The 16,292-nt window shown below is 34.9% G+C and overlaps 1 protein-coding gene across 8 annotated transcripts in view; it reads right to left on the reverse strand.

Annotated features, from left to right (window-relative positions):
• Window positions 1-1,716: 1,716 nt before the first annotated feature.
• The window catches only part of Lap (like-AP180), a 41,972-nt gene continuing 27,396 nt past the window's right edge, over window positions 1,717-16,292 (reverse strand). Inside the window, exons 4-17 of one of the 8 annotated variants that reach the window (XM_021331588.3) lie at window positions 16,243-16,263; window positions 14,630-14,732; window positions 13,955-14,122; window positions 13,422-13,560; window positions 12,038-12,183; window positions 11,440-11,620; window positions 10,354-10,410; window positions 9,254-9,437; window positions 8,038-8,175; window positions 7,456-7,752; window positions 6,833-6,941; window positions 6,039-6,138; window positions 5,408-5,479; window positions 1,717-4,796 (exon numbers count right to left, since the gene is read on the reverse strand). In XM_021331588.3, coding sequence (XP_021187263.3) covers window positions 4,683-4,796; window positions 5,408-5,479; window positions 6,039-6,138; window positions 6,833-6,941; window positions 7,456-7,752; window positions 8,038-8,175; window positions 9,254-9,437; window positions 10,354-10,410; window positions 11,440-11,620; window positions 12,038-12,183; window positions 13,422-13,560; window positions 13,955-14,122; window positions 14,630-14,732; window positions 16,243-16,263 — 1,829 coding nt within the window. In that variant the 3' untranslated portion in view covers window positions 1,717-4,682. The remainder of the gene's footprint in view (window positions 4,797-5,407; window positions 5,480-6,038; window positions 6,139-6,832; window positions 6,942-7,455; window positions 7,753-8,037; window positions 8,176-9,253; window positions 9,438-10,353; window positions 10,411-11,439; window positions 11,621-12,037; window positions 12,184-13,421; window positions 13,561-13,954; window positions 14,123-14,629; window positions 14,733-16,242; window positions 16,264-16,292) is intronic. The other 7 variants (XM_049837683.2, XM_021331590.3, XM_021331594.3 and 4 more) reach the window with 7 other exon arrangements.

Genomic DNA, 16,292 nt, shown 5'->3' on the forward strand with positions numbered 1-16,292 from the left:
CCAGCTCCAAAAGTTAGATTTTAATAATTTGGCTGCGTTCGCAAATTATATTTTGTTTTGTTACGACCATCGGTGCATGTACTATAGTTGCAATCAACTATCTGTATCAAGTTAATATTATAAGTAAAATAGGCATAGTTCTTGATGATATACTGAAAATTATAGCTTAGTAACGGAAATTATATCTGGATTTATATCAAAAGAATTTTACTTTTTTGTGCAAAAACATTTTCATGAAAATGGTAAGTTCCAATCTTTTTCGCATATAATATCTTATTAATCGTTAGAAAACATTTATCTCAAACACGGTAGCCCATTGATGACAAAAAATGTAGTTTTTTACAATTTTCAAAAGATATTTTCTACCCCGCATTTTAATCAATTTTAAAATAAATGGGTCACACCTTTCGTGTCCCGCGAATTCTGAATAGGAATATCTCGGTTTGGTAGGTATACTTTGGTTCTTACCTAATAATATATATTGTTAGGTCCAACGTTAGATGAAACTTGGTAAGGAGATAGCAATAGGTACGACTTTCGGCCTTAACCGCGCGTATACAGTAATCCCATCTTAGCATGACTATAATCGCAGGAACTCACTTTGAGGGCTTGTCTGTTTCGGTCCGGTCGTGATATATGACAAATTAAATTATATTTCATACAGTACTCTCGGCACCTCTCTAGCTATTTAAGTTCTTAGTCTCAGTGAAGTAAAAAAAAATTGGCTATTGTTGGACTTACTAGCCGACAGAAGGGTTGATTTGGCTTGTAATTTTACTTGTATCTGTATGTTGATTAACTAAACTATAGTGTCCTGTTTAATATTTACCGAGGATTAAATTAGGTTTTGAAAAGGTCAGTCTTCATAGTAGGGTACGCAGAAACCTTGATATTGCGTTATAGAAAGTAAGTAGTGTATGTAATCTTAAATATTAGTTAGGAAAATGAAACACTGATGAATAACTTTTATTAATTTATTGTGTTTATAGATAGATCAATCGCCCCACTATTTGAGATTCAACAAGATAAGTACACAACTTTCAAAAGCTTTAGAAGTAGGTAGTTTCGTTTGAGAAACATTGTTACAATAAATTATTGTTCATACAAGTAGATAGAACACTTCGCTCCTAACAAAAATATATTTTCCCATAGGTCACTTTTTAATCCCTAAATAAATCTTATAACGAGCGTAACTCGTTAAGAGTTGAGTAGTTCTTAGTTCCCGTACATTTTTGATACGATAACATTATTTGGGGATCACAAAGTCACCTTCAATACTTTATCGAGCTAAATTGCTTTTAACAGCTATACAATAATTTCTGATAGACACCTATGAAGTGCTACTTTAATACTGTGATCTTGAATATACGACTAGGTTATAGGTAAATCTGGACTGTCCTAGGAATGAATGTGTATAACTGCGAACGGTGACACCAAGCTTCAAGCATATTTCTCTAGGACAGTCCAATCATTTTCTTAGACACAAACAGGCCGTTACATAATTTATTGTATTGTCATAGGAATAAGAGGTAAACAGACACGCAATATTCTAGTATATAGACAAATATATTCTTTGATCTATTGATAGCCGATCAACTATACTATTTTAAAGGAAATCCTAGGGCTTTTTGAACTTATATCTCCATTTTGGATAGGCTCGATCTGGACCCTTGGGTTAAAGCAACAAAGGGGTAAACTAAATAAAAAACGAAAAAATAATATTAATTGATTTATTTATTTATTACTTTCATAAATAAACTAAATTGAATATCTAAAGACAGAGCTAGTAAATAACATAGAAGGGATATTTACATAAAAACGTAACTCAGTAGGTACATTGATAAAAATAAATGAATAAAATTTACAACTTAAAAATTTTAAAGGCCGCTATGAGTACTAAAAACTAATTCAAAAATTGTGGTTTAACTAGTATTCTCTTATAAAAAGAAACTTATAATGTTAACTAAGAGGGAATCCCACCTATTTGAAATAAGTCAGTCGAATCCATCTGACATCACAGCATGCGTCTAAGAAGTACAGTATGGCCAACTGAAACATCTACCAAATCACTGGTCCTTTACGTTCAAATCATAATACTTCAAAACTATATGGATACGCTGTCTTTACTATGCAATAAGCCTGTAGAAGGGATATCTAATTCAAGTACACATTAAAGTAACAGATTATTATACCAATATAAGTGTTGCCAGGAAAAAAAAAAGAAAAAATATTGCACAAAAATACTAGCAATCATTTCAACTGATGAAATAATCAATTCAACAGATCTCAAACATATATTGCAAATGATATCATATATCATTAATTTGGATTATCAAATTAGCCTAACATTTAGCACTATCTTTGCTCACTAAAACACGCCTACGAAGCCAGCATTATAACTGCGTAATACTGCTAAAATCAGCTGCATAAGAAAATGTACCGACGTTACAAGTCATGCTTACAATCAGTGTTGAGTAATCTGACTTTAGCAATACTATTAATAACGAAATACAGACGATCACTGGCCTTTATATTGTAGAATAAGCTAGCGGAGTAACATATTAGGTTTAGATAGCATTGTGTACTATGCAACACCTATATTTACATACACCATCTACCTATTTCACATGGCTGAGCTGTTTCAAGTTCAAACAGTATCCCTTGCTTCTATTCTATAGTATAACCATGTTTATACAGCTACATATACCTGTGAATATATATTTTACGAGTAACACTGAAAAGTGCAGCAACATTTAAGGTGTTGCCATACGAAAATCACGGGTGATTTAATTTTATTATGTACGCGTTCACGATGGCAACAATCACACAATACTTTGTCCAAACGATAGATATAAGAAATGTGTTCATAAAAATAAAGCATATTTTAATACTTCAAAATATAGAATGCAGTCTTTAAAAATGAAATATCACAAGAAGCGAACGGTTTTTTTTCTTCGACTAATACATTTGTACAAAGTATTGCTAATAACTGTTAAGATTATATAAAGTAAGGGCGTAGACTTATGTTCCGATATATTTGGCAATATCCAACTGTATTTTAAGTCGTTGAATTTCAAATTTTTAACGCTCCAAAACAGGAATTATTTTAGAACGATAAACGAGTGAATATTCAAGCTGATTTTGGGTCCCATACACAGGATTATCGAATTGATCCTTTAAAATTCATTGCAATTAATATTTTCAATTTAGGTTTTTGCTGAATCGTGAAATAGGGCCTTGAAAAAGCAAGCACCTAGTTCATATATTCACAACAGTCATACATTTATAATATACACCCGTAACGTCTAATTTTATAACAATCTAATGCATAACCCTCTATACATAATATTCTATATGACAAATACAGTTTTTACATAAAATAACTGGAGGATATGGAAATAAGTATTTGACAATCGATTGTATTTTCAACCAGTTTGAGGCTAAAAGTACATCGCATTCAAAACACGTAGGCTTAGTAAATGACTAAATATGCAAGTATTCATTTTTATACACATAATATAATTATTTAGTACATAGTTCAAGTTATAGAATAGTATTATTTAAGGGTACCTATGTGACGACTACCCGATATAACTATGATTTTAACGATTTATGCATCTGATGCTGAAAATTAAACTTACTTCAGCCGAATAATTAGAAAAGTGAATAAAGAAAATTAGAACTCACTTCAATTCCAATTCATAAATACTGACTATGCCGAAGGTAGGAAATAAACTAAATAACCGAGCACTTTACAATAAATTATTTTTCCTTTGTACAAAATTATGGAATGTGATGTGTATAATTTTGAAAAAATAAAAATTTTGCGCACCTTTTTCATAAGAAATTTATAATTCATAAGACAAATAAAAATGATTTAATTGAAAAGAAATCATCGAAGTAAAGATAACCTGTAATCATTTAATTTAAATACATAAACATAGTTTGTTTCAAAACTAAGTATTCATAATGTAATAATCATAATTGATAGACAAAATATATTCGTATAAAACATTGCTAAAATTTTGTCATAATAATCAATATTAAGTTCAAAAAAAGTTTTTAAGTTGATAGGATAGTAAACAAATTATTAAAATCTGAAGCTGAACAATACCACTCAATAGATTTTCCCACCAAACTATTAAATACAGGTAACTTCAAAAAATAACTAGTTTTTTTTTTCGACTTGCAACCCTAACTTCCGATGAACGCATCTTGATTGACATTAATATCTTCCGTTTAGAAATTGCAACAGAACGGTGCACTTAAATCATAAGCGACCTACCGATTACATGTCAGCTTATAATGACAATGACCCGACTGCTTAATCATTTCACAAACATACTTGACAACAAAACAAGTATTTTGTGAAGATGTTAGCTAACACATGATAATTTCAAGACAAAGCCTGTGATCTCACATAAAAAACAATATTACAGAAGTGACTAAAATCTTAAAAATAAGATTAGTAATTTCATTCACATTAAATAAAAAAATTGAGCTCAAAAACCCTATCATAATTTCAATTCCAACAAAAACCTATTTAAAAAATTACTAAATATAATACTTTCGCTATTACATCAAAATAATCTTATATTTAGACTTGTGAGTCTTATATTAAGGTTTAGTTTTAAGCAGTCGGGTCGTTTTTGAACGTAAACCTTCAGAATGATGTGTAGTGTTTAGCTGAATTGGTTAGTGGTGGGTTGTGGGGGCACGGCGGGCCGCATGGGTTGTACCATTCCCATCGGCATCATGGGCGCTCCTTGCATGCCCATTACCATGCCTGGCTGTTGCTGTGGGTAGGAATTTATCTTTGAACATTACTATACTAAAACCAAACATTCCTTACCATACTGCTGTGAAAAAATTGAGTTCTAGAAGTCTCCTACAATAATTTACCTTACACAATCTTGAATGAGTAGAGCTGTCTAAAGGTGGCTGAAGAAATTGAAATTTTCTCAAGTTCAAAAAGAAAACAGTTAGAGTGTATTCATAGGAAATTAATAACACTGAATGACAACACTTAACATTCTCAGACAAAAGATGAGGTGACATGAGAACAGTTCGTGCAGAAGTTTCATACTATCATTCATACATGCAAAACATCTTTCAAACCTTTTTGGTAAATTGAATTATTTTTGTATGGTCTTGGCTCTTTAAGTGGACAATCGAAGAGTATAGTAGATGAAAATAATTATATTCCGTGATTTGCAAACCACTCAAAAGAACCAAGTCCATACTGAACAAAATAAATCGGAAAACGAAATCATCTAAATCACAGTTCCCTAAACAGTTACACAACAGTGTTGCAACATCAAAAAAAAATCAACTAAAAAGTCTAAACTACACAAAAAACTACGCTAAGCAAAAAAAAAAAAAGAAACAAAAAATATAGCAAACTTACCATAATATAATGCGGGGGATGATATGCATGGGGCATAGTATGGGGCATTGGTGGAAGATTCATGCCTGGGCCCTGCAACGCAAAAAGGAAGGCATGCTACGGGAAGAAAGAACATAAAAGAGCGAGCTTTGAAAGCAAACAAGGTTTTAGCATACCGATGCGACATTTAAAGCAACTTGCTCTAATGCTGCTTGTATTTGGTTTAACTTAAAAGGTCCGATGGTTCTCAAAGAAATGAATACAACTACTTTAAATAAAATTCTAGGTATATTCGGATAGTATAAATAAAAATGGGGACAAAAATACTACGTGTCACTTGTTTTTTTTTTTTTTTTCAGTTTTTTTGTATGTTGAGAGATCATGGACCGAGGGTATACATTGCCAGAATCGTGCACACCTCGCTTGCTTTGCTGTGCCAAAACTATAGAAGCTATAAATTGCAACAAAAAAGTAAGTACTAAAAATCCTTTAAAGCTAAAGTTTAAAATAAATTGTTGCCTATAAAAAATATCCCTCCATCCCCAAATTACATTTTAAACAAATTAAAATTTTCACTATATTTTATAAGCTACATATGGCGTGAACAATTCTGCCAACTATGAAACTACGTGTGTGTGAAGCGGTGTCTTACCATTGGTCGGTACCCGGCGCCCGTGGTGGCCTGCATCGGCTGCGGCGTCCACGTTTGTCCAGGTTTGGATGCATTCTTCGGCGAGTTCCACTGCATCGGTCTAGTCGACACCACAATTGGTGTGAGTACATGCGACGTACCGACGTACGGGTGAAAGCATTACATTAGTTCGCAAAAATTTAATCACGAACGCATCTTTTAGGTAATTCTTTTTTTGTTGTATGGCAACATTTGTTACCAAATTTAAAGATGGCGTTTTTATTTGAATTGAAAACATCATAGTGTCTATAGTCGTGGTAATGCTTTCACTATACTTACAAGTAACCTTTCTAAAATGGATCTAAGAGTTCTGCCACTCATAAATTCATTTGGCAAGGCAACTTGTCTTACAGTAGAATTATTATAAAAAGGAAAACTGGTGCTTATAACGTCATGGTATTTCCTAAGAGATATCATGGCGTTGAACTAGCTATAATCACTTGACAGCACTCGTATTAAACGCGTTAAGTTTCAGTCAAAAAGTTTTGTATGGTGTCTAAGTAGTGAGTGTTTGTTAGGCCATGAAGCTAAAGTGAATTCAAAAGTGAGTATGTTTTGGCATAGGCAAGTGTATCTGAGTAAGCACATAGTGACAAGCATTGAAAGTAATGTCAATACCAATTTGAATTTAGAACGATCTTCTTTTTTTTTAATCTAAACTTTTGACTGAAACTTGACCAAACTACTTTTAGCACAAGACAATGAGTGTAGGAGTATACAAAGAAGGTTTTTTTGGTAAAGAGGTTTTAACTTACTTCTGAGCTGTAGCGGTTTTGTTGATAGATAGATTGTTGGCCAGTTGGGCGAGCGAGGAGTCCAGATCACCTGTCAACACCTTGCCTTGTTGCTGCTGTGGTTGCTGACCTGTAATGCACCTTAGTTAGTCGACATAACGTTTATATTTAATTGATTCTTATGATATATGAGATAAATAATAACATATGAGGTATTTCAGCCGTGTTTGATGTCGATAAATAAAAACTAAATCAGAAAGCGGAACGTAAATATTATTTAGTTATTAATGCGGTGTTTTAATGGTTTTGAATTAAACATAGCATACTATGCAATGAGCATAAAATTTTTGTGATTTCGGAGACAGATGACATGGTTTTTCGTGCTATCATCAACATACACAAGGACAATGAACATGTCACAGCAAAATTTGAACATAAAACAAATACACAAATAAAATAACTAAACACTGGCTTATTTACAAATTAATGCGACACAAAAACCTGTGCAAGGGGTAACTAAAAACTAAAAGTCCTGTGAATCGAAATTAAAAAAGCGCACACGACGTAGATTACTGGCAACTCTGCAAGCTATTAAAAAAAAAACAACAATGAAAACGGTCCATTTAAATGTTTGAATATCGAACCGGTCGCTCCCATCGGCATCATGGGTTGTCGCGCTGGCGAGCCGAACATCATTGGCTGAGACATCGGCATGGACATGACGTCACTGAAAGGCTGGGCTGCCATTGGCTGCGGCTGTTGCGTGATTGGCTGCGGGGCTTTGGCCGGGGAGCCTCCCAGAGACATGCGCATGGCGTCCTCGAGGTCGTCGAACGCGGACTTGGGCTGTGGGGGGATGGCGGGGGGAGGGGGACGGGCGGGCGACGCGGATATCGGCTGTGTGAGGTCTCCCATACCCATGAACGGATTAGCCGCGGCAGCTTGCACAAGAAATATATGACATTTAAATATACAAAACATAGTACATAAGTATAGAATTTACATTGATAGTGATCCCATCACCAGAAATAGATTTTTAGCTTAAGCAAAGTTCGGGCTGTCGTGCTATTTGTTACACATATAAAATTTTCTACATATTGAATAATTGCCTCATACGAGAATATTTAATTGAATATATTTTTAAATAAAACCAATTTCTACCAAAATGGTAGAATTCCCCAAACAACACGGCAACCCCAGCACAAGAACTACTAGTGGAAGCTCACCTGCCGAGTCAGTGTTATCAAAAACGTTAGAGAAGTTAGCCTCGGACACAAAGGAGTTGTTCTGTGGTTGTGCCGGGAAGGCGGCGAAGCCGTTGCTGGGCTGTTGCGGCCACGCCGGCGCCGTCCCCGCAGGCGCCGCTAAAAGTGTTGCCGCACTTAATAACAATGCAGTACTACTAAAATGGTAGCTGACTTTTTTTATGAGTGAAATGAATATTTATGATGGTTTAACGTTGTCTGCGTAGTTTTATATGTATTGTTAATTAGCCCCCTAATTACGCTTAAGTCGAAAATTTATTTCTACTTTTATTGAATGAATAAGTTTTCAATAGATTAAGATATTATAGGTAATGAATAGTGCAAAACTTACGTTATTAAGGGGCATCACAATGTATCAATTAATCTGGTCTTAATATAATTTCAAAAGTTGTGTACTGCATCGGTATTCAGTTTGTTGTGGCGACATGTGATATTAAACCTTACGTCTGTGTGAATACAGTGTATTGTGCTCTAACCATCCCCATTAAGCTAATAAGGGATGTGCTTTATATTACAGTGGTTCTAATAGGTGTGGTGCTTTCCCTTTTCCAATACTTTTGTAAGCACCAAAATTATTTACAATACGGTGTAACAATTTGTACATTTTAACTTGTATAAAATTGTGTTTTGATAATATGTTCCTTAAGTTTTGTGTCCGACTAAAATTATTTAGTGGAGGAAAATTAATAATTAATTTACAGTATTAAACAATAACTTTTAGTTAGTCAGTCATAATTTTAGTCAGTTAGGTAATTTACGTATATTTGTTTAATTTAGTTACTTTTGAATTAGTTGTACGTACATATTGAGTCAATCAGGTTAATACATCTTTTCTCTGTCATCTGCAATCTTTAAAATTGAAATCCTAAGACTCCAAAACTGTATTTACAATATCGATTCTTTCAGGAATTCATTTATCTTTCATTATTTAATTTCTCCTGCATATCTGTTGTAACAGTTTACTTACTAATGTCTTGTTCCAAATTTGCGACCTACAAAAATCTTGTAAAACATCCTAACCGATTTTAATTACATTCGTACCATCGACAAATCTTATCGATACATCAAATTCTCATCACTATCTTTTCATAACATTAACAAGAACCATAAATATTATCATACATGGTATATTTTTTCTACCCTATTTTTAAATCGACATTATATAATAACTCCTTACCTCCAAACATATTATCAGCGAACGGATTGCCCAAAGACAACAGATCATCGCTCGCCTTGCTCGTAGTACTAGTGGTATCGGCGGGCGAAGGCCCAAACAGGTCCACAATAGACGCATTCTGATTGGTCGGCGCCGATGACAGGAACGGGTTGTTCGCCGCGTTCGTTGGAGATTGCACCTTATTCTGTGGGAGTAAGGACGGTTTTAGTTGTTGGGTGGAATTGTGGGGAGTGACCGCCACCGGTAAGCGTATGGTGTGATAGAATGTTGTGTTTTACAGTGGAAGGCAGAATACTGAAACGTCACTCAATTTTATAAGCTGGTCAAATATCATTTAATTGCTCCGATAGGAAGAATTGTAAGTGAGAGGACGTTTCAGTATTTCGATAAAAGAAAGTTTTGAAATATGTTTTCGAGTGATGTTTTATATTTTTGTGCACAACAGATATCAACTTTTTATAAACACAAAAATGTGTGGAATTATTTTATTTATTAAACCTCAGACTCGGTAATTAAAAACACCATATTGTGTGTGCTGATGATAATTTGCGAATGTGTGACAGAAAACAAATGTGCAATGTATGAAGGTGTGTATCAAGTAAAACATGTAATGTAACGATGTCACATAAATATGGATAAATCCCACAAACAGAAATACTCAAAGCTTTATGAAGATATATTGTATGGCAAGGAATGTTTTCTATGTGAAGACAGACAAACATACATCATCTTAATTTATGCTAGTGCATAAGGCAGAAGGTTTAATATAAACTTTGGTAAATACTGTACATTGCCTGGCATTATATACCAACATCCCATGATTGAAACAGCTTTATTTCCTCCAGAATATTGTCCCTTTATAATAATATGAATATCCTGATTACTCCTTCAAACCTATCTGTGGGTTTATCAATTGCCTTCGATGAACTTTGACATGAAGATGAACGGGAACCATAAGCACTTTTTTACCCAGTTGCACGACGCAATTCCCTAAGGTTGAAAATAGCCAATATTCACAAAACATATAACAAATATGAGACATACAATAACCGCAGAGCCCAAAGCGTTCCCTAAAGCAACCCCTAGTGTGTATATCTTACTACTATCTCATTAACGTCTTCCTCCCCCGTCCACTCTTCACCTTGGTATAAGCGAACCTGAAATTTTGTTACCGTATGAAAATTTGTAAAAAAAAAAAATCCTGATGACCTTAGTAGTTAAAACACCAACCAGCCTCTTACTGAAGTACAGATTCGACTCCAGAGCAGGCAAATAATAATGTAACTTTCCAACTATGTTATTATTTATTTTCTACGTGTATTTTAGACACCAATGACTAAATATTATTTTTTGGTGCAGTTGACAGTTGCTGTCAGTGAAAAATGACAGCTAGACTCTGCACAAAACATTAGATATGGCTAGGTGAATTACTATTGCAAAACAAACTAGTTGGAGTTATTCTCGAATGAATAAGTACAGTGTATTAAAAAGGTTTACATACCAATTTTAAAACATGGACCTACAGTCTATGGTTAATATCTAAATTGGACCTATATTAGTCACAGTGGACAGAAAGAACTCACTTTGAAGGTTTGGATGTTACATCTAGCTAATATCCCTTTAGTTGTCCAAGCCCGTATGCCCTATAAACCATCGTTAGGTAAACAAATTGCTTATTATTATTTGTTAGGTCAGATAGTTAGAAGGTAGCATGCTATTATTGGTATAAGTTCATAGAACATTATTAGGTAGTCCGTTTACACGTAACAATAGTTCGCAGATTACATGATAAAGTTTCTGTGAAAGATTTTGCAAAGAAATATGTCAGAAAGTATGGACCAAATCGTTTGATTATACATAATCTTCTTCACATTAACAGTGTATTTTTTTTAAATAAAACTATAGCAGTAATAATGTACTGTAAAACTCATTGTAATCGAAAAATTTATTGTAATAGACTGAAAGACAGCTATGTTAGCTGGGAAGTTTGTTAATCACCACATTTTTTCAGCCATAACACTGGGCAGTGTTGCACTTCCATGTCACTGTCCTTTTATCGTCAAGGCGCCGTTCGGCTGATTGTCCAGTCGGGTGGACGTGGCCACGATACCAAACGTGATTTATCTCTTTAAACTGGAAGCCAACCCCAACATAGCTGAGAAATTCTAGGCAGATAATATGATTACCTTATACTGGTTCATGGCAGCTTCCTCTTCAGCCAGTGCCTGCTGCTTGAGCGTGTCGTCGATGAAGAGCGGCGAGGCGCCGTTGGGCTGGTTGTCCAGGCGGGTGGACGCGGCCGCGTTGCCGAATGAGGACGATGTGGAAGATAGGGCTCCCATTACGCTCGCTACGTTCTTTTGGGCGCTGGAAATAGTAGGAAAATGTTTTTGGTTATATTATTTGTACTTATGATGTGTATGTACCTCCTGGTAGTAGACCATAGGGGTGTGCAAGTAAGTGGGATATTTTATGCAGTTGTCATATTATAATTTATTAATATTTTTTGCATCCTTACACATACTTCAGTGTAAAAACAATGCTATTTTCCATATTTGCATTAGTAAAAGTTAGGTTTGGTTTGAGGTTTTGTAAAGCTTTTTAATAAATGAAGCAATTTTGATAGAAATATGAAACAAATATGACTGTTACGTTGAGGAGATCAGATAGGCAGTCGCTTCTTATAAAGCACTGGTACTCAACTGAATCGGTTAGACTGGAAGCCGACCCCAACATAGTTGGGAAAAAGGCTTGGAGGATGACTGTTACTTTAACTTAGCTCACCTAGCCGTCTGTGTGGGAGTGTTGGCAGCGGATCCCTTCTTCCCCTCGAGCGTGGCGAGGTGTCCCTCGAGCGCGTCGAGCAGGCTGCTGGGGGCTTTGGTCAGGTCGGGGATGTCGCCCTTGTCTATACCCACGTTCTCTGCCACCTGGGGAAGAGGTATTCATTTATTTAATTTTATATATACACTTATAAAGTTTAAGATATTTTTTTGTTTGTAAACCTATGTACCATAGTGTATGTATGTATCCTAAACGCTCCGAGGCTACTGCACCGATTAAAAAAATATTTTAATGTCGGGAAGCTACGCAATCTCCGGGTGACATAGGCCAATATAATCTAGGTACGGTAAGTACAGGTTCCAAGGCACGCGGAGAAACCGCAGGAAGTATTTGGTGTTATAGGATACTATATAAAGTGTTTTTTTTAAGTGCTCTGAAATAGGATATATAGGCTACTTTTTGTCTTGGTGCGGTAAGTAGTTCTCGGTACATGAGTGTAATCTCGAGATACAACGAATAACTAGAAAACAAAAGAAAGAAAAGCAGACCATACACTATCTAAATAGGTACTTTACTAAAAAAAAACATATCAATAACCTTGACTTGCTTCTTGAAAAATTGTAAACATTTTTTTCCCAAAACTTGGCAACACAGGTGTTTTGTGACGTCAACAATGTTATTTATACAGCAGTAAATATGTCGAATAAGAATTACGTGGCGCCCCACCTCTTACCTTTATACGTAAATGAGTTATTTACAAACCTATTACACCGTTTTGCTTTTTTTTTAAGTTATTTTTCACGCCTGTGAGGTCATGGCAGAGTTGAAAAACTGAATGAGTAGCTCAATGTGCTTTTGGGCCGCTTATATTTGTGTATAACGTAACTTCATTTACAGGGTGTCAATTTAGTAGTATAATATCCTAGTATGCGTCTGGTAGGTACTGGTAATACTAGAATATTTTTAGTTCACATCTTTACTAATATAATAAAGACGAAAAAACTTTTTGTCTGTTTCTGCTCTAAAGGCTCAGAAACTACTTAGCCGATTTGAAATATATTTTCACTGTTGGAAAGCTAAATTCTTATCGAGTAAAATATAGGCTTTATGTTATCCCGGTACGAGCCGAAGATCGGTCCCACGGGACAAGGTGGAACCGTGGTTTTAACGGTTAGCCTTATAAGTTAAGTAAACTTTACCACTTATAACCAGTCAGTTTTACCACAGACAGAATTGTGTTGCTGGGGTGTTTGTTCCACCACTTCTTCTTCCCAACAAAAACACATAGAAAGTGATGAAGGGGGGGGCATTTTAGGGGATATCTTTTGTCATCAAAAAGTGATGATTTTCAGCCAACTTTAAATTACTTTTATCTTATCTTTACCTTCAAGAACTCTCCGACCCTATCCATCCTGATGAGGAATTTCTTATAGAGATCGAGAGCCTCGCGGCAGTTCTTCTTGTTCATATCGAAGTATTTCTCCAATAGGTTGATGATGCCGTCGTTGTAACACGCGAACAATCTGAAACGTGGACGATTTTATATTAGTTACAAGACGCTGACACTAAAATGAAAAGTTCGAAAACCAAAATTGGCCTAACCAACGCAATTAGTATTTGATTTATGATTCCTTAATTCCTGCAATATGTAGGAGTATACGAGAACCAACTCATTTCTATAGGCATTTTTCTTCCTACCTAGGTTGCATTTCAACATTGCCTGTAGTTTCTAAGTATATCTTGGGCATCGATGACTGATTAAAGGCAAACAAAATCATCTCCAGGAAGCATGGACTACAAAGTCTGGAATACCAACCGCATTGAACAAGTGGTGATCAATTCTCAATCCTTCTTTGCGTAGCGGGGTCCTGTGCTCAGCAGTGCGATGATAAAATTGATGATGATGATGATTATTACCTGATGAGATCTCTAAACAGCAGCATGAAGCACATGTTGATAACGCCATTAGTGAGATCGTTGGCGGTGCAGTCGAACTCCAGGAGTCCGTCCAGCTGAGCCTGCAGCACTGGCAGGGTCTTCAGAAGCTTTTCAGCGTTCATCATGCGGAGGGAACCTTCCTCCTTGCTGAGGATCGAGAGGAAATATTTGATTAGGTACTCTCTAACTTTATTTGTAAGGGTCATTCCTGTGACATGTGGGATTATGTCCAACGTAATACACATTTTGTACTTTCCAAAATTCTGTATAAAAATTGTATCTTATTCTGACACACTTTATAATGTGTCTACATCAAAACATTTTTGACACCAAAGTAAGTGGGTACTTAAAATTATTTGTTTTTCGTGTTTATATTTCATTTTATCGTGATCAAAGATGAGATGAGAAGACAGGCTTCTCTGCATTATAAATCCTCGTTTTAAAATGAAACATTAAGACAAAAGTTCACCGACAACATCAGATTTTTTCAAAACAACTGGTACTTTGAAAATTGACTGACGTTTATCTTGTCGGTGCCCAAATAGACTGAGCTTGATATTATATTATGTGATTATAACCTTTATAACTCTCATCCTAAATGTGTTCATTCATTTTTAAAACAAACTATATCATGTATAATATTGTCCAACTCACCCCCTCTTAACCTTGCAGAAGTCGAAGGCCACAGTCCTGTAGGAAAGCGCCTTCTCATTGAGGTACTTGGCGTAACGCCGGATGAACGGGGACATGTCATATCCTGGACACATAGGGTTTGTATGAAAACAGCTTCCAAGTGCGGTGTAGCAAGCGAGTGATAGCGATCATGCATGGTTTTGGTACATTTGTGAGTAATTACTGTATAAAAGTGAATTTATTTTTTGTCCACAAGATATAAAATGAGGTAATAAATAATCTGTGCCCACTGCTCATAGAAAAGGACAATTTTGATCTCTTTTATTTTTGCGATCATTGTAATCACTTACAAATGTACTTTCGTGTAATGAATTTATGAGTGAGTTTTCTTTTTGGTGAAGTGATTCAGTCCCTAATGCAATTTTGTTCGTCTGATTTGCTAAGTAAGCCAATTGTTTCAGATTAATCTGAACACATAGCATTAGTTCCAGAAACCATTATTTCAGGTTTCCAAAACCAATGGTGGAATAATAAAACCATTTATATTTTTTACTTAAATTTTAAAGCTCTTAAATTTTTGGGGCCTTTTTCACAATCAAAGCTTATGGCAAATATTCTTGGGGCCAAAAATGCATTGCTTAAGCTATTTAAAAAATTCAAAACCATGCAACGATTTACAGTGCATGTGCAGTTTAGGGTGACATTCTTTCCCTAAAACACATAACCTATCACACTAGAAGTCAATTTTAAACACATTTAAGTACACACAAATATTAATAATAAATAATTTTATTGAATAATTAATATGAACTATTTAAAGGCCAAGGAGCTCTAACTGTAAGTTTATCTGAATTCTCAATGAGTAAGTAATAAGATATCAATGAAAAAAATACATAATAATACGAAGAATGTCACCCCCGTGTACATTGAATGTATTAAGTGCAAACATAACAAAATTATCTGTGTTCTATAACCTACGCTTAAATGAGTTGATTCAACTATTAATAGTGTCGATTAAATTACAATCAGTGAATTAATAATTACAAAAGTGATTTGTGGTAACTGCTGTTATTATTGCCCAATATTTATTGATTAGAGAAAATATTTTGCAATAAAAATGGCAGTTTATCCGTATAATGAAAGAATTCCACATTCATGATTATCGTGCCGACAATACACAGTGCATAAACATTAACAAAAGCGTGAACTGTACCTAATCGTAACTAGTATGCTAATCTCTATTTGTTGAAAAATAATTCTAAAATAAACGAGAAAAAAAAAACACTTGAGTTTGTCTAACCCAATTCGTCGGTATCGTGTTTTCTTGTGATACCGTATCCGAGAAAAGAAATTGCAAGCACATACATGCCTATGAACAAAAAAAAAACTGTCACACTAAATAAACAAGAAAAATTAAATATTAGGTACTTTGTTTATATAAAAAAAAAATAGGATCCCTACACACACAAAAAAATGGTGCTGCAAATAAAGCTATTAAATCAAGCAGCTGTAAAGTGCAAAATGAACGTCAAAAACAAAACGTAAAATTGCACCCAATCCAAGCGTGTAGCTCTACGACACGTGAACAGACGGACAGACAGACAAAAAGCCGCCATTTTGTATATTTAACTCACCAATCCGGGCACCGGCCGCGCCTTGCCAAGCATTAAGGAAATATAAATTC

The sequence above is a fragment of the Helicoverpa armigera genome, chromosome 23, assembly GCF_030705265.1.
Source record: "Helicoverpa armigera isolate CAAS_96S chromosome 23, ASM3070526v1, whole genome shotgun sequence".
Lineage (NCBI taxonomy): Eukaryota > Metazoa > Arthropoda > Insecta > Lepidoptera > Noctuidae > Helicoverpa > Helicoverpa armigera.